A 26,314-nucleotide genomic window follows, 5' to 3' on the forward strand; every position below is an offset into this window, starting at 1 on the left:
GTATTAAGTACTAAAATTCTAATACAAAGTTATTGTAATATCTTTATCTGTAGATGTACTATTGTCTGCTCAATTGTACAGCTGCGCTTAATCAACCAATTTATTTAAGGTCTTGCTTGAAAGCCACCGTTAAACCGTTACGATGTGGACCTCCGTTATTGTAACGTTTCTCGATATGTTTTGATGCTTTATGGACTCTGTACAGTGCAGCCTGCTAGCTCTCTTCTCTTATCAAAAAAACTTTGTCCATTTTCCAGATGAGCGCTATAATACCTACATACCTCCACAGGTTATCGAACCCGACGAAGTGAGGAAGGAATCGGCAGCGCATAGCATATTCACTTTTCAAGAAGAAAGATTATTCTCAGCTAGAAGACACGCCTGTAGTGCACAGAGCAGATCATTTGTTGTTTTGCACTATATGACGGCCGCCGTTAAACCAATGTTCTATTGACTAATCGCTGCTCGCGGCGTCGTCTTTGTGGAGCGGTACATGGCTGCTACTCCTTTTGCTGTTGGCGTTGGTTTGTCTGGCGACCGCGGGCTTCTTGTTGAAGATGATTTTGCTCCTACCAGGCATTTGGGGCGGCGACGTATAGTTGCGTTCCACTAGCATATGTGCAGTGTCACCACATGCACTGCACTGCCGCGCCAATGCAGATCCTGTTCATCTCGCTGCAATAAACTGAGATGCAGTGGCGAAACCGGCTTGACGAGACAGGCAGCTTCTGAGGGCAAAAAGGATTTACTATACAGTTGCAGTAACTCACTCTTTTCGCGGGCTGTTCGTGTTGATAATCTTCACTGTCGTCTGTATTGCAGGGCGAAATGGGCTTTATTGTTGTTGTTGTTGTCAGAGGACTGTGGCATCGCAATTTTCGCATCCCGTCCATTTGTAGAAGCAGCAGCCTAAAATTATCTCCTACCATGTAAACGATAAGATAGGAAGGCTGGAAGGGATGGCGACGTTCAGAGGAAGCTGATAATTGGTTATTAGCGTCGTGTCCAGTTCTTCCAGAAGAACAGTTGTTGGTAGCATTGTCAGTAAGGTTCTCCGGTAGTAGCAATTTATTCACCTTAGAAAACAGGACAGGTAGTTGTGCGTTTTCTCCATTTCTGTTCCAATTTGAGCAGATTCTCGACTTTCCTAAATCTACTAGAAAAATAAAACGGGGGAAGGATGCGAATAGTAGAGTAAGATAGAATGAAACGACTGTAGTTTTTCAAGCTCAGGGAAAAAGACCCTGATTCTGAACAAGCAGATCCTGAAATATTTATTATTAATGTCTTTACATCAAGAAAAAATAGTGTGTATACTTTTCTCTAGGTAAAAATTATTGTTTTTACCAGAATCATACCGACTGGTACGTCGTAGACGAGGACGATACGTTATGTTTATATTTTGGCCTTGGTCTTTGTTTTTGCGTGAAATTTGTCGTTTGCTTTGTCTTGCTGAAATACCGTTCCAGACAATTCGTTTTACTGAATATTTTTGTTATGTTTCATTATGGCTCGGAGCGCTTTCTTTGTCGTATTTTTCTTCACATGTGGGAGCAGAGATCGACATCTTGATTTCACGGTGGTTGAATGCCGGTCTCAAAAAATATTAACATGAAAGCTTCATGCGTCGGAACGATAGTGGTCTTATCGTTTAGGATGTATTAAACCAGACCTATTGTATCGACTACTGTATGATGTAGTTGTCGAGATTACATTGGATGTTGGCTTGTTTTTACATCGGTACGGGGTTAAAGAAACAGTAGATTGCAGGGTGGATGTCCATGGTTGCCCTTTCGGAGGTCCGAAATCCGGATAGTTTGCCCTTTGCGCCTCCTCAAGGCCACTCTCAGGCCTCGAAACCAGAAGACGACGTTGATTTGTTGCGCAGCCGTTTGGTGTTCTTGTCAAGGTTATTAGTGCTGCTTTTTTTTGCCATTGGATACAACAACATACCATAAGTGAAAATCTGAAGAAAAGGCAAGACAGCTTCGTGTTGGCTGAGCTCGCAATGGATCCGAAGAACAGGAGTGAACGTAAACATCTAGCTTGTGAAGCGGTATCTAGTCGTAGATGCGAAGTAGCCTAATTGAGCATCCCGACATGTTGCAAAATAGAGAAAGGTCGCCTGTTATTGAATAAGCTTCTCTCCGGTAAAAAAAAGTCAGTCAGTAATATCTGTCTGCTCTGTGCATTTATTGTGGTTCAAATTTTGGAATTGGTTGGGCTCTGAAACTGAAATTGAAGAAGATGACTTCTTATCATCACGGGGTGTTATAGTATAAATCAGATCTTCTGTTGAGTTATTATCGATTGTTTTTTCAGTGTTTTTTTTTTCATACAAAAGGGCGTGATTTGTTTGTATGTTAATAAACTGTTGGCTTACAGTATCTTTAAATTTATCAGAAGTTTGTTTATGGAATATATGCAATGTGACTTTTTTAAGAATTCGTTTTAAGTGCAATATTAGTATGAAACTTGGACTTTTATTTGTCATCCAGGCTGTTACTTCTAGATATATGCATCTGGACACGAAGGTTTGGTTTCGAGCATGAACGAGCCACGAGCAAAAGAATTTTCAAATGACTGATTCAACCGAAACGTACACTGATCCTACTGTCTTTCAAGCAATGGTTGGTTTTGCATTACGGCTATCCTATCCAACTCTGTTCCAGGGTATGTCTTTTGGGGACACGTTGGCTTTATAGACCTTCTATCAGTTGAATAAAAAAGTCAATAGGCACTTTCATTGAAGTTCTCCTTTCCGCTCTTTACCTATAATGAAAAATGGTGTTCTCAATCCAGCTGAAGATTTACGCTCATAAAATAGATCCGGCCATGTTATAAACAGAACAGCCCATGTTTGCGGTTACAGTCACGTATTGACTTCCAGAGAAGATGTCAGCTTACAACATTATTAAGGACAGATATACGATTGTGTGTTTGCCACGACACCCACGCCATGTACTTACTGTTTGCTTTTGTTTGATATTGAGTTTCCTCCATTTGAAGTTACTGTCGCAAAGCAGACGAACAACGTTCGTTTTCTGACGTGAAATTTAAAATCTTTTTTTTTAAATCATTTGAAACCTTCTTCATTTCCAATCAGCAGAAGAGGATCTCTCCTATTCTCTTTTCTTGGTTAACCAGAGCGAAGTCGTGCCATTGAACGAAGGGCTTGACAAATTCGGTGTTCGAAAAATCACGCTGCGCCAGTGAAAAGTGTCGACCAAAAACTCGAACAAAAAGGTCGCACGCGTAGAGAGTCTACTATCATGAGAAAACAAGAGGAAGTTTACTTACTTGTTATTATGAGCTTTGTATGACATTATCTCCAAGCAGCATTATCATGCTTATATAAAACGTATATAAAACGAGCTTTCCGGAAAACATCACCGTGTTGAAGCACAAGATTGTTAAAAAAGGAGATCTGAAAAAGAAACATTCAAATTATAAGATATTTGGGGTTACAGCAGCTGAGCTGCATAGTAGAAATACATAATTTCATCTTTAGTAGTAACCGGTAACTTGGTACTTTATTGGATGAGTTTTTTGAGATTAAACATCGAGGCTAGAATACCAAATAGGATGTATTAATTTTGTTGTCAATGGCTAAGCAAAATAGAGCCACCCAGCCGTTGGCGAATGAACAGTTTGCGACGATTTTATTCCGAGCGATGATTTTTCTAAAAAGTACAACTGGCTATTAGCCATTACAGAATCTCGAAACTTCAGCTTGTTTTACAGACTTGTCGCGTTTTTACTTGCAACTTACAGAAGAAAATTGCAGTTACGATTAATGTAAAGTGAGGATTGGACATTCAGATCGTAAATGAGACGCATCAGCGACCTCTTGATAAATATTCCTTTAGCCTTGATCCGTACATTGAGGAAGCGACAACCGAAAGGCTTGATACCATTAAAAAAAATAAAAAATCTAATCTCCAGCGGAACCTCCCTACTTTGGTCCGAATTGGATTAACAGAAAACGTTTTGTTCATGTAGAAAGCACTTCCTATTGCCACTGCGTCACTCAAATCACCAGAGAAGCCACTATTTTTATGGCAGAATTTAAGTTGGAAAGAATGAAAATTTCGCTTTTTATTCATCTCGGCAGCGTGCAGAAATCACTAAGCGTCCTTACTCTGCTCTGACGTACCTTAGTAGCTGAGCCTGTTGGCTCGTCCTTCTCTGTTCCTGAACTTCATCAATTTTTTCGTTGTGACGCATTTTGATGGACCCTTGTTTTGGACAATAAAGCACAAAATCTGTAAGACTTCCTGTTGTTTCTTGAGGGTGTGCAAATGTATGTTCTTTGGTAATGACCGATAACATATGCTTGTTAAACAAAAAAGAACACATATCAACGAATGATGCACCTTGCGCTGCAGCTGTTTTTGGGCGTAAATCTAGTTTTCCTTACAATATTTCAGTAAATTAATGGTAGGAGACTAGACTCGATTTTCACTTGTGTTAGAAATAAAATTAATTACCATTATCATGGTAATTATGAACAGCTATGTATTCTTATCTATGAAGCGTAACAGTAACGCTCCTTCTGCAAAATACTCTTGTTACACCTTTTGTTCAGGCAGAAGAGGCAGCCTCAGTCATTCCATTAACAGAAATCTGGTAGGAAAATCGACCTAACCTAATTAAGCTCGTGGTATTTGCGACTCGATAACGATTCCGGCCACATAGGTTCGACGTTCCGTTAGCTTATCGCGTAATCAACACACACAATGCTTAGTTCCCTCGTGCATAAGGAGAATATTTGCTCGTTTCAAAACCGGCCGAAAAGCGTTTCAATTCGGGCTAGCCATATATATAAATGACCAACTGCCTATGGTTCAGTGGGTGATCTCACAATGAATGAATGCGTGTGAGTATGCTATTATGTACAAAAATTGAATAAATTCTGCAGACCTATGCATATATACTTTGCAAGCAGAATTTGCTCCGCAAGACGCAGAGTTAAGATTATTAAATTGTTATGTCCGAATAAAGCTGCCCTTTTATCGCTATAGATTTCTGTCTTCATATACAAGCACACAGATACTGCCAGTTTTCGTCCCCATTTCAGTCCATATTCAACCTTTAATGTTTGAGGGGGGAAAATACTTCTATATTGGCAATATGATACTTCACTCCCAGCTCTTCGGCAGTTCTTACCAAGTATTTGGTCCCTGACGAGTTTTCATTGGATCTAGGCTGCCGTATTCCTTTCTTGACTGCTATTCTTTTTATTCACCCTCGACATTCGACCATTTTTATATGACATTAACCAGCGCTGTCTGACGCTATCAGCCTTATTGTAAACGATCCCTCTTCGAGAATTAACGAATATCTCAGTGGTGACAGGCTACCTGCGGTATGGCACTTACGACGCTCTTCTTTATGTGATAATTACAAATTAATAACGGACGCAAATAGGACTAACAACGCGGTCCTATGCGATTAGGTACATGAACTGGTATAGAGGAGACAAAAGATGCATAGCATTAGAAATGCGAACTCTCGTCTCATATAGCTTCAACTAAGCTTAGTTAAATTCCCGTCGCCTGGGAACATAAGCTAGGTTTGAAACGGCATCGTATTTTTTAGGAGAACATTAAATATTAGTTTAAGTTGTTGTATAGGTTAAAGTTAATATACAAATACGTTAACATAAATGGTCAACGAAGGTTCCGCAATGAATTTTTCAGAAGTATATAGCACATCTAAGATTATAGCATAGCAATACTGAGCGGATTCGAAAAAGCATAAGAAAACTTGCAGCACCTTCTATATAATCGAATTTACTATTACTTTCAAAAGAAAAAGCCATTTCGTATGAGATACCTTTGCGCACTGGAATTTCAGTGGAGCCGTTAGTAGTACTCGATTCGAACAGCTTTAAGGGGCGCTCTGCATTGGCGTTGAAACAAAGTTAAGATCACCGTTTTTTCATTCTTAGCGGTCGAACAGAAGACTAGAATGTGAGCAACATGACTGCGTTTGGTGATTACAAACAAGTGTCCTACAAAACATCTCATTTGTGGAAATTGTGAGTATTCAGGATCGACATTCTGCTTCTCAAACAGACAGGACAATGAAATTTTTTAAATCTTTGGGATATTTCCCGGTTAGTTACATCAAAACTTGTGTTACTGTATATATTTCGTAACATAATACTACCATATATAAATGTATATATAATATATACGGAAAATATAACGTAATGACACGAGCAAACTACTGCAGCAGTATCACATATTTACTCACCTTCGCGCCAACAAAATATATTATTGCAGTACATGTATTTAGGTATGGACGGTTCGTCCATTTGACCGTTATCTGGCAGCCATAGCGCCGCCGATGATGTTGAACGCGTCGCTTTCTTTCAGTGGGTGCAGTACAACCAGCATATATACAGTTGGTACGCAGTCGTAGTAGACGAGCGCTATTGGAAAACTGCCTTTACCGCGGGAATGAAGATGATAACTGCGAGTAGACGTTGTCATCACATCATCATCTTCAGAATCAACATTATAACCAATGCTCGAATTTGAAGGAGTTCACCAGCTCAGTTTGACTTGGATTGGCTGGCATAGCGGTGGCCAAGCGGATAGACGCTGTGATACGGAGAGGATGAAAGACAAGTCGGCCGATTGCTGTTTATGCTGCTGTTCTTTCTAGTCGGACACACGGAAGCTTTTAATGGGGACACACATAATCCAGCGAGATGATGGCGGCCAGTGAAAACAATGCTTGCAATGACGACGTTGTCGCGCTGGCTGATGTTGATACAACTATTGTTGCTCGTGGCAATCGCTATGTGATAGGCGAGATGTTGGGCGATGTTTGGCTGTGAAGGTTCACGTTGGCAGTATCAAAACTGTGCCGCAGCGATAATCCTAATAGAGTGCTATCAGCGGTGTCGGACCGACCAGAAGTCAAGACATCGACAGTCCAGAGGTTCGATGCAATGGTCCGCCCCTGTCTACGTGTTGTTCTCCATAAACAACGACAAACATATACGTATCACGGCATGTAAGTGTGCACGTGAGTACATATTTCGTGTGGCTAAACCAGACCAGACTGCACAAGGCGGTACGATGCAGTACAACATCGTTTCTGATTTCTGCCAATGACAATTATGATCGTCACACAATCCCTGGTTGGTAATTTTTGAAGACTTTACATAAGTCGTGCTTACGGACGATAAAGGCAAAAGTAGGTCTGTGAGGTATAATATTTGAGATCATAGGAAACATGTTTCTGTTCAATAAACAATGTATGTTAGTATTTTCTGCAAGTAAATTCTGCTTGAATCATAAGCCTTCCTATATTCACTAATATTAGACATGTATATTTCAAGTGCAAGTATCATCCTACTACAATCTTTCTTTTACCCTTCTTTCCTTTGTATGTTCCCTTCAAAGGTTACAGGACAAACAGATGGCCAAAGACTAAAGCGAAACGGATATGTATATCTTATAGCTGCTTTAAATATACGTCTATGAAACCAGGGAGCACTGTTTCTTAGCTCTGTATTCCACTTACGTACCCATGTTGTCCACAGTGCGAAGGTACGTTGAAAGGGATAGTAGATGCTCACACAGCCAATGGCTCTGCTTGCCATGTACCGCGCTATTACAGCGAATGGTACAAACACAAGATAAACGTGAATATGATCACGCTATAACGTTTCAGCGACAAAATATCTAAAATATGCATCCAAACCATCTGTGTATGTCTACGTATGTACTGTATATGCTTATAAAATATTCCTCAATCAATTCTGGCTGTGTACGTAGACGCTTGCTACCTCGAGTATACTTTGACACAAACCTGCGTGAGAAATGGGCATTAATTAATTACTCGTATAGTAGTATACGGTACTACATTGAGTGTACATTGTACGCCCTTTTATGCTATTTATTATTATATTTGGTTATTTCGACGGTCTCAACACAAATTCACAGTGAGTTATACTTGAGAATGGCTAGGCGTCCTTATTTGTCAGAACGTCCCCACCAGCTTTCAAACCTAACTCGTCCCACTAGCGTTAGCAGTAAAATTTCGCCTTAATGGCCACGGGATCGATGAACTGGAAGAAATCGATACTAGAATATTGTTACTAGATTCCTCACTGTTATCCTCTTTCCAAGCCTCAATTCTTTCTCTTTTTCTTCCCTACTTCCGCAAACGGAGCTATCGTTACTTCCAGTAAGTACAGTGTCATCTGACTTTTCATTCTACTGCCTGTCCCTTGCGGCAAATTTCTGCTCATAGTAAACGTGTCTATGGGCTATGATGCATTGGTCCTACCGAAGCACACGAATCCTACAAGATGAGCATGCAGCAAGCCGAGGAGCTTATCTTGGCAACAAACTCGAAACTCACTGCTCTTTCCCCTGTTTGCCACCCAGGGGACATGCAGGTTATGCTAACTCGTTGATGGGCCGCGGCACAGCTGGCAAGCCCCGCGCTTGCAACGAACAAATAAAAAAGTAACGCTAACTACCTCCTCTAACTATTGCGACAATTGCTGCCCGCGGCTGCATCGCTACAACAAGGTGTTACCATAAGCTCAACTCACTTTTCTACTGCACGACCGCTTTCGCGTTGGTCTACATGGGAAATGCTTGGGGAGGACAGTGCGAGAGTACGATAGCATCGCGTGTCAATCTCGTTTTACGAAAGAAACCGACAAGCAACAGCTAACACAACGAAAAATACCAGCATTGTTACCGCCACGGTTTTCAACAACAAGTACATTGTGACACAGAAGTACTATAGCAGTACTATTAGCAGGACTTTTGTCGCAGGCGAACCCCTGATAGCAATGAACCGCTCGGGGTGTTAGTTCCAGTAGAAAAAATGGGGAATCAATTCGTAGGAATGAAGCGGTGTATAAAAATTTGAGGTAACTGCACGTTAGCTCCAACCCATGTTGTTATTATTGGTCCTACTGGGAACGAGGAAAAATATATGCGTAACTCATAACGTTTCTAAAAACTGTCTACATCTAAAGGCTTAAATATTTGTCGTGTACTGCGTGTCGGGAAATAAGAGTTGTATAATTTTGTTTAAATGGTTAGTATAATAATGACTGATGAACATTGGAGAAAGTTCAGCGTATTTTATAATCAAGAGCCATGAATGAGGCTATTTTAGAAATATGAAGCTACTTTGATACCTTCTGTGTGTTACAGGGCAGATTAATGATAGGTTTCCTTTCGGTGCATCTGCCACATCTCTAGGCTCAAAAAACTCGATAGAGCTACTTAAATACCCAGTACCTTGCGCAATTTTCACTGTTCTTTTGTTTAGAAGACTGATACGTTGGCGATTTTATCTGTTGCTGTAGATTAGAAGGAAAAATATGGGACTGGACGCACTGGCGAGCTACGAGTGTGCAAGTGAACACCGCTTAAATAACGGATCTTTCTTGTCCAATCCCCGCCACTGACGGCTAATAATGGATCAGTCCACTATTGTCATGTACGTGGGGATCGTCGATTTCATGCGTTAACATGCACATGGAACATCGAAATAAAGCGTTCAATTCGACTTAGAAAGGAACTGCGTCATAGCGCGAGTTAGCTATCAATGATGACAGCTAGCTATTGAGGTCATTGACACGATGTACCAAAGGTTAACGCTTATCGCCGGGCTTTCTAAAGTAACAAGTAATTTGGCGAGAAAGAACAGGTCTATTTTCGACAAAATATTTGCATAAAGCCTGCATATTGTTCCCTACTAACATGAAATATAGGCGCATGTAAGCCTGTCTAAAATGGAATAAATGTATATGAGATCAGTAAGTGTAATTTATGCTTTACGCAGTAAGAACAGATGATGTCCAAATTTTACGGTTAAGAGGGAAATACTTCTTTGGCTCCAGTTTGTTAATCAAATAATAATCATCCTCAGCGTCTTTAACCCCATTGTGTCCTAATTCTTTACAGTAGGCTTACTCTGAGGTGTTAACAATTTATTCCTATGAAAAGATTCGTGATAGTTTACAATGGGTTACTAAGACATGAATAAAATTTATGCTTACCTGCCTCACTATTCTGCCTTATTTTGATCCCCCCTTCCCCGTTGTTGACTAGACCCTTCCTCTGCCCCGTAGTACGGCGTTCGAACGAGGCTCAGATATACTAGAGATAACCGTGTCGCCTTTGTGTTAAGACGAAAACTTTATAGCTCCTGAAAACTGCAAGGGATTGTTGCCCTGCTAACCGCAGTGTCTATAAAACGCAGAGACAATGCATATACCGGGGGAACTGCCAAACATTCCATATCTTAGCATAAGGTATCTTGTTCAGGACTTCTGGAGTCTCGTAAGTGACTAACTGAAATAACGTTCAAACATTAAATTAACTCGAAAAACAATTTCTAATGTTTAATCGCTCAACGATAAGCTTATCATAGGTCTAATTTCTACACTGAACTTAAAATCGTATTGGATGGTTAATTCGACCATGTTACGGGTTCCGTTTCAGAGCTGAGGCTGCTGTTGAGTAGCACGGTAACGTCTAGTACTGTAATATTATTAGATTTGATAAAATGCGTGTGTATTCAACGTGTTCAGAAGACGAAGGCTTTTTAGTTCAGCGCTCCCCTTTGCTTACGGATGGTCAGAAGTTATATATCGCTGGGCTACCGGAACGCTTTCCGTTCTCCCTGCCAGGCTATTTTCACCGTTTTATTTATATTACAAAAGTTTTCTTCCAGTTCGGACCCCACAAATATGTCGAGCATGTCAGGTGGGAGAAGAATAAACTTGAGCCACCAAGACTATACCGGCCAATTTTTGGGTTCAAAGTTCTCTGATGTAAATAATACGGCAGCCTTATAGAATAGAAAAAATAGCTTCTCCATGGCGCATAATACTTGACCATTGGCAAACAAACAACAACCAGAAGAGCAAAACAAGTTTCAAGGACTCTTAATACTTCCATACCAACCTATAAACCGGTAACCTTTGTCATGCATTTTTGCTGTGGAAAGTTTAAACCTAGTTTATTCGTCGACGGTGGGGCGTACATAATTAGTACTTTTATCTATTGATTTGCTTACTGGTGCGACTACAGCCAGCCCACTTTTCGTTATTATCCGGAGTGAAGGTCAGTGACTCTTTCATACACGAAAGTATTTTCAAATCCACAAACAGAACATATTTCATTAAACGTAAGATATTTTCTGCTGCAAGTATCAGTACCTGGCATTGCTTCGAAAAGGAAATTATTAACAGCATCCTGGATGGTCGACAAAGGCAAGAAACAGGCGTACGACCTGTGTTAATTTTCAAGCTAGATTGATCGAGTGTATCGAAATAGTTGGGCTGTGTGGTCGACGACTTTGCAAACTCGAACATCAGCAGAAGGCAAGCGACGTCAACAAATGAAGAATTTCAATGTTCAGTGATTCGTTTCAGGCTAAATCGCCGTATAGAAATGATGCCTCATCCAATACGATCTAAATACATTAGCACCAACGCCGAAAGTCATGGTCGTTTAATAGCGAGACTTTAATAAATGGTTATAACTGACTGACAAGAGGTGAAAATAGAAGATCAGAGTGTCCGCATCAGAGCTGTCGCAAGTAGCAACTACGCCGACGTCTTCAGACGGCAAGCAGTAATGTAGCAGAGGTCGCATCAAAACTTTGCCTGACACGAAGCACGACATGCCGTCGTCGGATACGAAGAGGATCGATCGATGAAATCACCAACAAAGATACGTATTGCGATTCAACTTGCATATACGATATAATTATTTGAAAATGTTCAGTGATGACATTCGATGAATAACTAGCACAGGCGATACCTGTCACATGTACGATAATGTTCACTTTGGAAATTCAACTATGTGCTATTACGCTGAATCAACTCATGTGAACACGATCGTAGATTCTGTGGCTGGTAAAACGCAGTCGTGGCCTTTCGCTTGCGACCCGCCATAGAACGTCTGATGCCTATGATCGATGGACACATTGAGATTGCCGTTCAGGCCATGTTATTTGTAACGCGAGCTTTGGGGTTTCTATTGGAATTGTTGGGAAAATAGTTAGTCTATCCTAGCTAGGAACCACAGAGTATGATTGTTAGCTCTACCTATGGCCTAAAGGCTGCCCAGGCCAACTGTGTTTTTTCCACTAATGAGTAATATCATGGCGCGACAGGAGATGTCAGTTTAGTGGCGATCAAAGTTGTGACATGAAAACCAGAGGATGAATATATATAAAACAAGGCGTGCACCATTCGATTACGAACATCACATCATGTCTCGGTATGTATTTTAGTCCGAATGGTTATCGATTAATTAGAAACGGTTATTTTGTGTTATTATATTATTTTTGTTTGCTTTTTCTGTCTTGCTGTTCTTTCTGTGATGTAATAGTATAATTGGGTTGGCGTGTTTTTCGTTTGTGTGCTTGCTCTTAGATGAAATACACTCGACCGTACCAGATGTGGCGATGACGGTAACATACTAAATTTGGTATTTGTTAAAGCCATGTTTAGACGGCTCCTTCTCGAGCTCCAGTACTTTACTGAGACCTGCTTTTTGCCAATATGGAATGAGTACGCCCTAAATTGTCCTAAACTTTACCTAGTTCAATCAATCTTCCGTGGTGATCTGCGCATCTGCCAAGAGCACTTATCTCCACATCATGTTACAGTAAGTTAGAAGTCAAACAATGAATATATCACGTCTGAGTATAAATCCTAAACGTTTCTCGTACCTTCGAACCTTCAAAGTACAAATCTTATCTTGTACAAACTAAAATTGATTGTTTAAGTTTCTGTTCATTTTTTATCTAGGCCAAACAGCTTCAGTGACGCAAGCCTTCTCTTGCACGAGCAGTTTTGATTATCCAAGCAGTAAGATGATGTCTATTCTGGCTTTCATTAACAGTAATGGCGCCTAGCTTATTAATTAACTTTATCTCGCGACACTTTTTCGTCATGCTTATGCTCGTCTACTAAACCGCTAGTACTCAATGTTTATCCAACTACAGATCGTTAGTAATATACTATATAATAAAAATAATCAAAAAGAAAAATAGGCTCCATTGAACCAACCATGTTAGATTGACGATTATCGATCAATTTAATGGTACCGATCATGACACACTGTTTTGCCAACGTAAATATGGATTCAACAGCGGTCTGTATAGCGGTCAGGGTTTTCCCATCTATTAAATCGTCATCATTGGATAGCTGCAATTGCAGTAGCGCAGTGCGGCCGACAGCAAGGGCGTACGATCTGCCATTTTTATAACAACGCCATCCAATTCCATTCCTCTACAAAACCATCTATTGAAATGTCTCAGCTCTTTTAAAGCCGAGTCAGATAGTGTTTGTACTGCTAGTTGACTTGGAAAAGCAAGCAGTGGATGCCGAAACGGAAATGCTGACGCAAATAAATAGAAAACCGTGAAGATATATGCTTGTCGCTTACTTGCGTACGTAGAGTAATAGCTGACGCCGCTTGATCATGCCCGGCAGATAAATATCGCGATTCGAAACGTTGCCCTCTCTCACTCACAGGCTTTCCTAGTTGCATTCTTCATGCTTTTCTTTGATTTCATCTTTTCCATCCCGTTCATTTTGTTTCTTTTCGTCACGTTCGGTTGTTACAATCGGCGTTCGGCATTAAGATCTAGAGGAAGATGGCGGCGAAGACGACCACCATCACGGCGCCGTAGCCGTCGTTCGTTTGTGTCACAGGGTCGGTTGTCCAGACGAACGCTTTGTGTAGCATTCTTGATGTTCGTTCTGTTGATTCGTTCGCTGCCAGTAACTGCGTTTCAGGACCGGCCATTTTGGCCGTTTAGTTCGCTTGGTATGTCTTTAGTACACTATAGCCTCTGATAATGGATAACTTTTTCATTTCGGAGAAACTACAATGCAAGGTCGACAGACCTTAACTTAGCTGCGAGTAGTTGGCTTTATAGCAGTCTAGTGTGATTTACCATACGAACGTTAGTTGAGAGGTCAATAGAGGTAGCTTGTCCAATAGCATTGTGTAGCTTGCTGTTTATTTAGCTCGGTTAGCTGAGGGACGCGTACGAGTCAAGTCCTTTGGATGAGTCAACTATTTGTAACCATATAATTGTTTATCGTTAATATGATTTTTTGAGCTTGACAAGAAGGAAGTCAATTCCTCTGTAGACACTATGCACAAATCTTCTTTTTAGTCATGTAGATGTGTTACGTATATGAGCCTGATGCGGATAACACCGTAGCAACTTTCAAAACGAGATAACAGCGACGGCGAATCAATCGGGCATTTGGCTTATGTCCTGTTAGCGTCCCCGTTCAATCTTTAGTGGAATCCTTTGAAAGGTTGAAAAAGCCACTTGTTCTTCTATGGCCGTCGCACATTGGTGGTCGCTTTTTCCTTGCCCGTATTTCTAATTAATTGCGTCTTCCAAGGGTGATTTTTTCCTAAGCGCTAAAAATTCCTATTGATTTCGTGACGATTTGGCTTGCGTACGTTTTAAGCGGAACCGGTGTAGCCTTGCATTGGCCTGCCTTGAATTGATACGTATCGATCGCATAGACTTGTGATTAGCGAAATATAATATAACAAGAAGTTTTAGGTCGGTGAAAAGCAGAACCCATTTAATGGTAATTTGGGTCGAATGGAAAATTGGGTCGACGTTGTATACATTTCTCTATTTTGGATAGGCTTTTTCTTATCTCTTACTACTAATATTGTGGGTTAAAAATCTATCTGAAAAAAGACGATTTCTTCAATGTTATAGAAACTTTGTTGATTTTGACCTCCTATTGTGCTGGCTAAAAAAATGTTTCTTTCTGCTTGCCACTAGTCGCCGAGAGGTGGCGTTCCTATCGGAAAGCGGAGCGATTACTAAATTCCATTTGCTGGAAGCCGATAATGGCGTCTGTCACAACTTAGAGCATGACAAACTGTTTTTGTGCCATCTATTCTCGTGGACGGCGAATGAAAAAAGTAGCTCGAAAAGAACTATCGGCGCCATAGGTTTCAGCGTATAGGGTATTTTAGAAAAGTTAAAAGAGATAAACAGGCTGAAAATCTACTTGGTGCTAACGCATAGTTGTCAGTTAGTACACGGGTTAGCTAATGGCGTCCTCATTTCATGTTGAGTCGTCGGACAAAACTACGCTGCTCCTCTCAACATGCAAAGACATAGGCAAATCACCATTATAGGACTGATCGCTTGTGGTTGTAAGAACAGTTATTGGACTACTGCAACTACGGTAGATAGGCTTACGCCGTTTAACCATAACCTGAACGAAAACGGTTGACAGGCCACTGCAATTAGACGGACTTCTCGAGGAGGCTAACTCTTCATATTTGTCTGCACTAAAGCTAGCCAGTTGTATCAATAATATATTGCAGCTGCAGTCTTTGAAGCGCTGCATTATCTAATGTCTATCTATAAAAAGAACACCGAAAATACTGAACAAAAAGGTAACAAATCAATACGATATTTCTTAAAATAGGAGAGAGCTAAATATTACAATTTTGTTCCTTAGCCGTTATTGGCAATCTTTTTTTATTATGTGTACACATCGTTCCCGCACAAACCGCCAGTTGCATTTTTTTCAGTAGCTGGATCGGCATAATTACATCTCGAAATGGGCTCATTGGGGTCGCATGGATAGATCAAGCAAAATTCCTTGAGGTGGTCTTGTATTCCTTATTGCGCGTCGTACGTATGTCTACGTCCTGTTCTCACATCGATGTCGTTGGGGCTGTCGACATAGTTCGTGGTGGCATCGCTGCTGCTGCTGCTGTTATCGGTACGGTCTCGCTCGCCTACACTGAAGCGGCTAGGGCACTTGCCAACGAAAGCTGTTAGCTTATATTTTTCCTCTTTTTGTTCGACCTCCTCTTTTGCGGTCTTTGCGCCTTCGTTCTGCTGCCTCTCTTACGTCGCGGATTTTCGCGTGTGTCCTTTCATGCTTGTTTATCTCCTTCCTGCTAATTGTCGCGAATGTGCCCGGTTTCGTGCGGCCCGATCCACCCTCGCACGTACGAAGGCTCTTGTACCTTGCCGGCCTCTCCGAGAGTGTCCCGTCATTGCTTCTCACTTCCATGTAGTTCTGGTTCTGGTTCGCTTCTTTCTAACCAAGAGCTACATGCAGATGCTTTTAGGCCTTGATTGAGTACTGGCTGGCTAGCTACCTGAAGCTACCCCATTCGATTCTGGCCATCCCGCATCAATAAAGGGATGAGAAAGGAAGTATGAAAAAAGCTCGCATGGGACGACAACGACGAGCAAGATTGAAGAAAAAGCCGGCTGCCTTCTCAGCACCTGGAGTAGATGTGCCAAAGGAGAAGGGCCATCGCGAGGATCAGCGGCAAAAGGTAAACAGAGCGCGAACAGAGTTCATTTCTTTGGTTGAATTCCACAACCAACATAGATTGGCTGTTCTTTCTAACAAGAGAACATTTTTTCGCAGAGCCGAGATCGGCCAGCAGTTGGAAAGTACTGACTCTACAAAGACGAATGGGCCTCTTTTAGTGGAGACGTCGAAGCCAGAAGCACGTAATGATTCTGCCGTCTGGCACACGAGTGTCTATAAATTCGTCACGTAGGGTATTGCATTTCAATGGGATTGACGTACGTAGTATACTGTTACGGGCTGCTCCACGGCTCACATCACAGCGTGACGACATTACGAAAATATTTTAACAGATTTGTCTTATGTTAATTCATTCGCACTCTGTTCTTCACAGGGACACATAATGACATTGCCTGCGCTACGACAAGTTCTTGAGAGTTTACTAAATATTTCTGCACTATCGTGCAGGACACAGTAAAGAGAACCATCCTTATCAGGGCCAACAACAATACTATTTGCGCGTTTAGGTGTACGTTTGTGTGTATAGCACGCAACGTTGTGGCTACAGTCAACAGAACGTGGTGTCATCACGTCCAACATCACTGGTTTTTACAGTGGTAACAGAATGAAATGAGGTCAACAATGCCAAAGTTTGTTTTGCGTACCTCAGGAAGATTTCTTACTATCACTTTACGTCGCCTTTTAATTAGCGAAATAATTACTATTATTTATTATTATGTAAGCTATATCTAGTACATAGAAAATATGAACATAAGATAGATACAAGAGATAATCAGAATGGGAGAAGCACTATAGAATCATAATCTATTATGTACCACTGATAAGCGCCTTTTTAAATTTGTGATATGCGATAGCTTTAGGGACCTGTCTCATAAATAAATTAATCACAAAATAAATCTTTAACACTAATCCAGCTATTTTGTTCCAGTCAGTAAGTGAATACCGCTAACCCCTGATAGTTGCTTTTCATACGTCTGTCCGTTAGTACGTCCTTGCCTCGTTCCGCATCATTTTCTATCTCATAGTGCCATCGTCGTTGATGACGACACGGTGACGTTGCATGCTTCTAAGTCTTCACCTAGACTTGAAGGGTTGCCATCGCCTTGTACCTTTCCCTTGACCGTTCCCGCTGCCCACTGCTCCCGTACTCCACCGAATAGTTATTCTCGGTTACACAGTTAGGTGCAGCACGTAGTCACCTAGTTAAACGAATTCCCACCAAGCGAATTCGGGAAAACATTGCAATTTTAGACAACTTGAATTTTCCTGCCCATTAAACAGAGGCGAAACTCCAGGTGAATAGAGATCTCTCAGAGGGGGTCGCTTAAACTTCACGCTGCTACATTATTCCAACACTGTTCAGAACCGCTATCCACCATCCATGCTACGCCCTCGGTGCGAAAGTTTACATGAGCATTTCATGATACGCAAATAGAAACACTGAATCTTAAACATAAAACACGCGAGGCGCCAGAGTGATGATCCTCAGCTTTCTATACTATGGTTTCTCAGTTTTTTTTCCTGCTGTTGTTTCATAAACAATTCGATACTTATTCACCGATGGTAACCTGCTTCCACGTTAGGACCAACGGATTGGGTTAGGTGCAGTCGATTCAATGGCAGCTGACGGCCATTGACTAGACCGTATCGCCATTCCATTGTTGACTTCAACGTTCAAGCAAATGACAAATTGATCGAGCAGAATACCGCCGGAAAAATCTACTAGTGCGGCCCAGTGTATCAGATGGAAGACGACTTGCAACGCAAGTTAAGCGTTCCTTTCCAGTGCACAGATTGCCTGCCGGTTCTTCGTCTCCGCCATTCATCTAAACTTGATTTCGTTCCGTTCATGATTAAACAAGCCGTGGTAGGGCGTGATGAGAAATCTTCCAAAGTCCTCTAAAAAGATGAAATCAGAGATGGAATTATTGCGGTTGAAACTTGATTTAATTTAACCGGGGCTGTAGATGCTCGGGTCGTCATGAACAAGAGGCACAAAAAAAACCATGAAATGTCTTATCAAATTAGAGCTCTTTTATCAGTAGCCGTTTGTAGACACTTAGGGAAAAGGTAGTTTTATCATTTAGACAATAAATCCGAAGTCAGCCTGAAGCTGAAGCGTCAGCTAAAGCGAACGCACAGAAGTAAAGAAGACCCATCGGGAGGCGGCCAAGGTACTCAACAAATGCTATATTGCACCACTGCATTCAGTTATGAAAAGTGAACACTAAGGTAACTAATGGCGCGTACGATTGTCTCCTACATCTTACATCCCTATACATGCAATCTCATGCGGAACAATGCATACAAACAGGCACATTGTCTAGCACTGAATGATTTCAATGGCTGTCGCAATTCTTGTAGATCCATATGTTCTGCAACGCTGTTAGCATTGGTGGTAGTGCTTTGACGAGACTACTACCATTTGTTATCTAGATTAGTATTAAGACTGTATTGTTTGAGTGGCGCGTGTATGTACGCAGAAAGCACACCTAAATAATTTTAGATAAAAAACATTAGTATATAATTGGGGTCTATACTTGGGCACGTTATAAAGGCCTAATTAGAGCCTTGGCAAAGTTTTTCCGCTACCTTCCAAGTAAATTAAATTCGTGCACGTATTTGCTAGAAGATATTTATTATTTTATAGACTTGTACCTACGGGTTCTCTGTTACGCTTCATTTTTAAAACTTGCCAAAGCGCGTTCAAAATCACTCGTTTGTGCATGGAAAGCATTCTGAGCGACAACCCAAGAACGTATGTGGGAAAAGCCGAAAACATGTTTGAAGGAAAAGTTTCACCTACGAGTGATTTAACAGTATATGTATGTGTGATTATCTATCTGTCTGCTTGATAGTTTTTGTAGGTGGACTGTGCCACATGTACATACATACATAGTAGTTCCAACAGTTTGTGAAGTTAGAAATTTGTATAAGATATTATATTATTAAGCCACTATTTGAGATATGTCGTACATATGGTTTAGCCATTGTTATGTTACATGATTTCAGTTCTATCTGTAATACATTTCACGAACTATCCAACAACGAAGTTACATTGTGCTACTGCCAATGTACAATACTTTACCGCCTGATAGTAGGTGCAATGAGTGTTAAATTCCACAGCACTTTCCATGCAAGTCCTACCACGACCACTACTGACGTATCCGGAATGCTTTCCGCGATGCAATCTCGGGCTCAGTGCCCCCCCGGTGACTCTGTTCAATGAGGCCCTTTATTGGTCTGGGGATTATTTATTTTCATATTCCCCTTGTACGTGTCCAGTAACGTTCTATCTTGGGTCAAATAACCGCCTATTATGTTGCTCAGTCAGTCGTTTCCACATATTATTATTAGTCGGGGCCTTTTTTTTACTCTCTGTCCCCTTCACCTTTGTCACCCTTCTCATCCTTGAAAGACTTAGGTTGTTGGTATCCATTACAAATGCCTATAATAGCAATAGCGTGGTACATATTGTTCCTGGATAGCTAAGCACTAGAGGGTCTCGAGGCGATGAGCTGAGTAGAAAAGAAATATGATTATACAGCAAAGAAAGTCCTCCAATGATAGCTTGTGCCCGTCTGACAACCTACACCAGAGGCAGAATACTGGCTAGAAAATACTCGAGTGCCTATCTAAGCGAGCGTGTTGGTGTCACCAAATACTCTTTCCTTCTTCGTTTTCCGGATCTTATTATCAAACATTTTATTGTGGATCCCTCGTTTCTTCTGCTGTTGTAGTCTTTTGTATGCAAAGGTACTAAAGAGATAGCCGGATTGGTTAAGAAATATTGCCTCGCGTTTGAATTTTAAAATTGAAGAAGACTCCGCGTATAACGACTGCCTTTGAACGTTCCAGCGACGAAGGAACACGCTGAAGATTTCAGTGCAAATTATATCTCGTGCTTTCTATGCTGAGTATACTGTCCACGGATGTTTCCTGTTTCATGATAGCGTTATGGTATCCAAGACACAGGACCTCCTAAACAGAGCGCCCTGTTCCTGTAGTAGCCCGATTGCTGCGTCCTACGCTGCTTTGGAGTCGGTAAGGTAAAAATGATTCGATGGATTATCGTTAGACGCACACGTTTTCATGTGATCAAGGTTTTCATAGGAATTACTGAAGAGCTATGGTAATATCTCGTAGTGGTTGGCCTTTCTTTGTTCCAGATTTGGCGTACGCGATGTCCTTTCCGTCCCTAACAGCGTATATAACTGATAATCATTTACCGCTGTTTACCAGGAGATCGCATACGTCAGCCTCAAAGAAATACCAACAAAGTTCCAAGGAAAAAGGTGTCACGAACGGGACAGCTACTGCCCCCTACTATGACCCCTGCGGACAATAACCGCCATACCAGAAGCCGCGTTTGGTACAAGTTTTCATAAAGACATCAGCGTAGGTTCCTTAAATTTTTTCTCCGTCGCTAACGCTCAGCTATTTCTTTGATGGCAGCTTCTAGCGTAGCTGTTTTAACATTGCTTTAAACTTTAAACTGGTTAGGGGGCTCAATCTAAAGGGTAATGGATAAAGATTAAACAGGAGTATAGCCTACTGTATTCATCATCCCTTCTGCTGCGATTCGGATTTTCCTCGGAGAATCAAAGGGTGCCTATTCCCAGATTTCAACCCATTTTATTTCCGTATCGCCGCAATTTAAGGGCAAAAACGTCAGCTCCACGCTATCGTGTACACCTCCGATGTCGCACAGTTATCGTAGCCTGATTTAAGATCAGCTCAACAACAGTTTTCTTTTTTTATCGAATATTGTGCAGAAGAAGAAAAATGGCGCAGACTACTTATTTGATCTCATGTGAACGATAACAACGGTATAGGTAACGGTGATGATGTAGCCAAGAATAAGAAGACTTTTTTTACGTCACATTCTTAGATACGACAGTCATTGCGACACCATTCGGGTATTTCAAATCCATATTTTTTTTTAACCCAGTTGCTGATAAAAAGGTCACCTGTTGAGAAACAGGGCAAAAAAGTTAGCAGAATAAGAACGTGTTCAGTCGAATGTGATGTCTTAAGCCTGTCTTCAATATCTAAAACCCACCTCAACAATTTTTTTTCTCTGGTAATCGGATTTTCGTGACATGTGGAAGGGGTTACATGTTTGTTGGAAATCTGATCGTTTGCACATGTCTATCAATTTTCAAAGTAACCGATGAAGTTAGTCGGCGAGTGATTCGGAACTAATGCATCCACTGAAAGTAATAAGCACTAAATATCTGCTGCAGCAAAAAGTGCATATTAATTAAACTATCGCATATTTTAAAAACAAAATCAATTAATGGCCATGCTCTATGTTCTTGTCCAATAGTGATAATAAATGTATTGTTTTGCATTATCTGTCATAACTGACTAAAATGTCGCAAGCGGAGAGCATTCTGAATGTTTGCCGGTCGATACTACTGGCAGTGTCCGCCGTGTAAGCCAGCCACAAATGTAAAACGAAAAAGTATGTAAAAGAGTATGCGCCTGCTTAATTCCTTTTGAAACGTCGATGATTCGAACCAAACATATCAGGGGTTAAATATTGCCAATTGATTTTGCTAATTCACCCGCTCTTAAGAGGTCGTAAACGCTAGGCAATATAAAGCGCGAAGCAGTAGATTAGGGACGGTCCTTTTTTAGTTCTTCTGCGTCACCGTTTCCGTGAAACGCAAAAAACACCAGCTTTGCCTGATAAAATCAAAACGCGCTAATGTAGTTGCTCCCGCTATATGCTGGTTAAAAGGAGTATTCTGTACACTTGGCAACGTGTCTTTTATTAGTATGCCTGTGGGCGTCTTCGAATCGTACCCCCGGACGCGCTGTTGGGCTTTTCATCAGATGCCTAACTTCCGGCATGAAACGATGTGTGTTTGCCCGGATTCGAACCTAGATTACGACGCAACGTGCCAAACATCTGCCGGCAAATACATCAATATCTAAGCTACCGATCAACGGCGTCTGTACTGCAGCTGTGGTAGTGCCATTAACAGGGATAATATAGCACTTCATGAGGTTCGCAGTTAAGAAGTGTTATACTTGTGGCTTGACCCGTCACCTTTGCTCTCTCTCTCGCCCTTCGCTCATGGGTTTGGGGTAGAGTGCACTTCAGTGACTTAGTCAGCCGTTCCCTGATATCCACGGCGAGCATGTGTGGCTACGGGGCTTCTCACTAAACATCGCCACTTCATTTCAGTTTTAATTATTGCTTTATTTGCTATGTGTGTGTGTGTTTGTATATGCGATAGAGATTTTTATAGATACAACTTACTTATCGATGTATGGAGATGTGTAAGAATTGGCGGAGCACTTAATGGACAAACGTAAGGCAAAGGCTAATCTTATTCCAGCTCGTTTTCCATTGAAGTAGCTTTGTTTTTTCGATGCAGTCTTTTTGGATTTGCTGGCCAAGGTTTTTTTCGGGGCTGCATAAAGTCTTAAATTACTAAATAAATAATTTAAAATAAAAATAGCTTCGTCGTTCGCGCGGCGAGATTACATTGTTTTATTTAGCATTGTTTTGTATTCGCTTAACGCTTCCTATTCGCTAATTCGCTTAATATTTCCTTAATCTCTTACTACTGCTACTTAAGATAATAAAGTATTTATTAGAATATAATTTCGTCGAGCTAATTATGATAATGTTTGCCTTTCAGGTAAGCGTTGGTACCATTGATTCACTCGAAAACAGGACACACGAGCAATACTTCTGACAGAGGCTTTCCTAGATAGAGGGGAAAATGTAAAATTAAAATATATTTTCAGGCAGATTCCGACAGAACCCAACCACGCCCATGACTATTCAATGAATGACTTCATTTTTTTAATAGTGGTCTTTGGAAAGACCTAAAACTTTTCAAAAGTTGGATAACTATAACCTTTTAAGTTATTTAACGTGAGATTCTGTCGGTGATATCCGGTTAACGTTAAGACTGGTCAATGTGTTTTCCGGAACTGCTAACCATAAACTTCTTTGAAAGAATTCTTAATATTAGCTATAGTTATAATTAGCTCGCAAAAATCAGCATTTATTGGCGTTGCTATCGGCGAAGCTTTAACAAGGCTGTGCGAAGACGCCCACTACGCAAAGGACCCAACCGTTAAGGAATCTACGGTTTAATAAAGGCCCCTACAGGGGCCGCTATGCAACTACCGAACTAAAATCGCAGAGGTTAACATACAAAAAAAAAACAAACCATCCACTCGAATTTGGTTCACTGCGAAACGCTATATCACCGTCTACTTGATCGCCCGTTCTGACAAATCAGGCTGCCGTATTAAGCCCAGCCATATAAACGGCGTTTCGATCCCTCAAAGGCAAACCTTGCAGTAGTAACCAACGAAAAAGACCTATCATAGGTAGAGTTAATAGCACCGTGTTCTAGCGGTTGTCAGAGAACTTGAGTAAAGAGTTTCTTTGTTCGTGTACTTCTTGTATCGATCTCAACGCGGAGGCTGTAAAATCTACATAATGCGATTACACTAAGATCGTCTCTTTCAGTGACCTGCGTATAGCAGCATCACGATGAACAATAGAACGACGGCGCTAGACACGCATTTTTGACGCGTTGGTACTATCAATTAAATCTATTTTGCACAACTGGCTACGGAGAATGTCCATTCAATATATACACATATATATATGATGGACAAGATTATGAAACGCCCACAGTACCTATTCTGAATCAAGCTGCCTAAAAATTAGGCACACTCTGCTCGTAACGGGCACGCAGTTTTGCAGAACACGTTTCGACTACTGACTGAAATATGACTTGACGACTCATTGTGCAATACCGAATACGCCTTTGGCATTAATTTTAATATGCTTCGTGTGAATTGTTTTTGTGAAAAACAAAAAAAACATATGCTCTCCTTTTCGTGAATTAATTTTAACGCGCAGAGAACTGCACATGTATTATAATTAAATATAGAGCTGTCTAGTAGGTATATTGCGTTACGTTTATCTCTACATTTGGCTAGAACAAAGACTGGTCCCCTGCAGCGAACGAATCCTTCTGAGCCTATAGTATTTTTTAAATCAGTCGTTTGAAATGGAAAAGACTCATTTTTATATTAATGGCTGGTTCGTTGGCTGGGTTCTTTGATGTTCAGAAAATTTACTTACTCAAGGCACGTTTCTCGACCCTTTATCAGACAGACTCCTGATACGCTTCACCATCACGCTCCTTGACCAGATAATGGAGCTTACGGAACAAAGCATCTGCAAATCCTTCGAATTTTCAAACCAAGTACAGCCATAATCTAAATAGTGTATCTGTAAAAAAATTCTTGCTTTTCTTAGAACTGGACTTCCCAAGTCTCAAGTTTTGTGTTCTGAAGCTGTTCGGTATTGCTTCAAACAGCTAATTTCCACAAGCATGAATCGAAGCGTGTTTCAAACGTAGACCACAGACGTGTCTCCTAGTTCAACAGGCCAAAGCATCAACGCTGCACGATCACATGGATCTGGGGCTGATATGCTGAAACAAAGCATAGTGAGAGCAGGACGTGGAAAAGCACGAATACTTATCCGTCCGCAGAATTTTCATATAGCACTGCACATGCCCAGGTACCTCTTTCAGAGTTATCTTGGCGACCCAGCACAGATCGAGTCTTCAGTACGCCAGTACAACTGCACCCAGTGGTGCAGGATTAGGCTATGCATATTAATTCCAAACGCTTTTGTTGCACATACCTTGCTTGAAAGAATTTTTCTGGCCGAACGAATCGGCGTGTTATTTCTAATTATTTCCGGCGTCTGTCAGGGATAGGGAATTGCAGCTCGCCGATGTTGGATGCAATGCTTTTTCTTGTATACATGTGGCCATATTCTATGACTAACAAAGTATTGCAAATACGTAGATGATACAAAAATACATTGTACAGTTTAGTCTCACTAGTGCCACGTGGTCCTTTACCGACCACTGTTGCTGATTTCGCTCACCGCTGTATCAAATATGGCATGTTACTCTCAGTTTTCAGATGCATTATGCTGAGGTGGGGGTCATCTGACCTTAACGTTTGTAAGATGGAGCCGAGCGCCTAACAAACCTGTAACAGGTGTTACTCAACGGGGCGTAAACAAGTAACTGCTGGCTTCCTTAATTAGTATTACCGAACCTGAAGATCGATACGTACATGAGCTCATAAAAATGGTTAGTTCTATCAAAGACTATTTGTATGATGCTCTCCGGTATTGAGACAATAGAGATTCGCTCAATTGGATACGTTTATGAAGGGTTGCAGTGAAAATTCAACCGTAAATTGCACGACCGTTTGAGGAACTGAACAGGGGCACCCTGTCGTCGTAGTGTTTTCAATATGGGACTGAACAGTGTTCTAAAGTCAATGTTTTATTAGCCACAGACTAGTAGCACATACACAGGAATCTTCATAATGTTTTGATTTGACGTTTATGTTAACGACCTGATCGGCAGTCCGAAGCGCTCATTAATTTGCCTTTTAATAACTAGGCCGAAACTTCATTACTATAATCCTTGCTGTAGTATTACATATTTTTGTAAATATAAAGATGGTATATAACACCCCTTTTTTCAAATAAAGGCGTCACCTATTACAGTGCATCTTTAAAACCGAATAATCTATAATATATCTATCTACCGTGATTAAATCTTTCGTATTTTTTCAGTCTACCGCAAGCAGTTGATTTCCACTCTATGTGAGATCATGTATGTATACGTACCTAATGAATGGGAGCTGTACGAGGAGACAATTTATCGTCCCACAATATTATGTCCAAAGAGTTTGGGTACGTTTTCCCATTCGGTGCTATTTGCGCCTTGTGTGTTCGAGTATCCTCCTAAACACCACGGCGATATGTTGTTCTTAAGTTTTCGTGTATAGGTCACACCTGTGCAGTTTCAGTTTTCTTAGTGCGTCAAACGGACTTGATAGAGCTGATGTAGTCCTATTATATGCCTAACGAATCAACAGGAAAGA

At 41.0% G+C, this 26,314-nt stretch overlaps 1 protein-coding gene across 7 annotated transcripts in view; it reads left to right on the plus strand.

Annotated features, from left to right (window-relative positions):
• Positions 1–26,314, plus strand: part of LOC111264851 (uncharacterized) — a 61,237-nt gene that overhangs the window by 6,198 nt on the left and 28,725 nt on the right. The window contains exons 1-2 of one of the 7 annotated variants that reach the window (XM_022841059.2): positions 11,227–12,281; positions 16,133–16,355. The exons of 2 other annotated variants lie outside the window; for them this stretch is intronic. In XM_022841059.2, coding sequence (XP_022696794.1) covers positions 16,233–16,355 — 123 coding nt within the window. In that variant the 5' untranslated portion in view covers positions 11,227–12,281; positions 16,133–16,232. Of the gene's footprint in view, positions 1–11,226; positions 12,282–13,241; positions 13,839–14,558; positions 16,356–16,450; positions 17,264–23,010; positions 23,550–26,314 lie in introns of those variants that run through there. 4 more of the 7 variants (XR_002683110.2, XM_022841058.2, XR_002683109.2 and 1 more) reach the window with 4 other exon arrangements.

This window comes from Varroa jacobsoni, unplaced genomic scaffold, assembly GCF_002532875.2.
Source record: "Varroa jacobsoni isolate VJ856 unplaced genomic scaffold, vjacob_1.0 scaffold_905, whole genome shotgun sequence".
In the NCBI taxonomy this organism is placed as follows: Eukaryota; Metazoa; Arthropoda; class Arachnida; order Mesostigmata; family Varroidae; genus Varroa; species Varroa jacobsoni.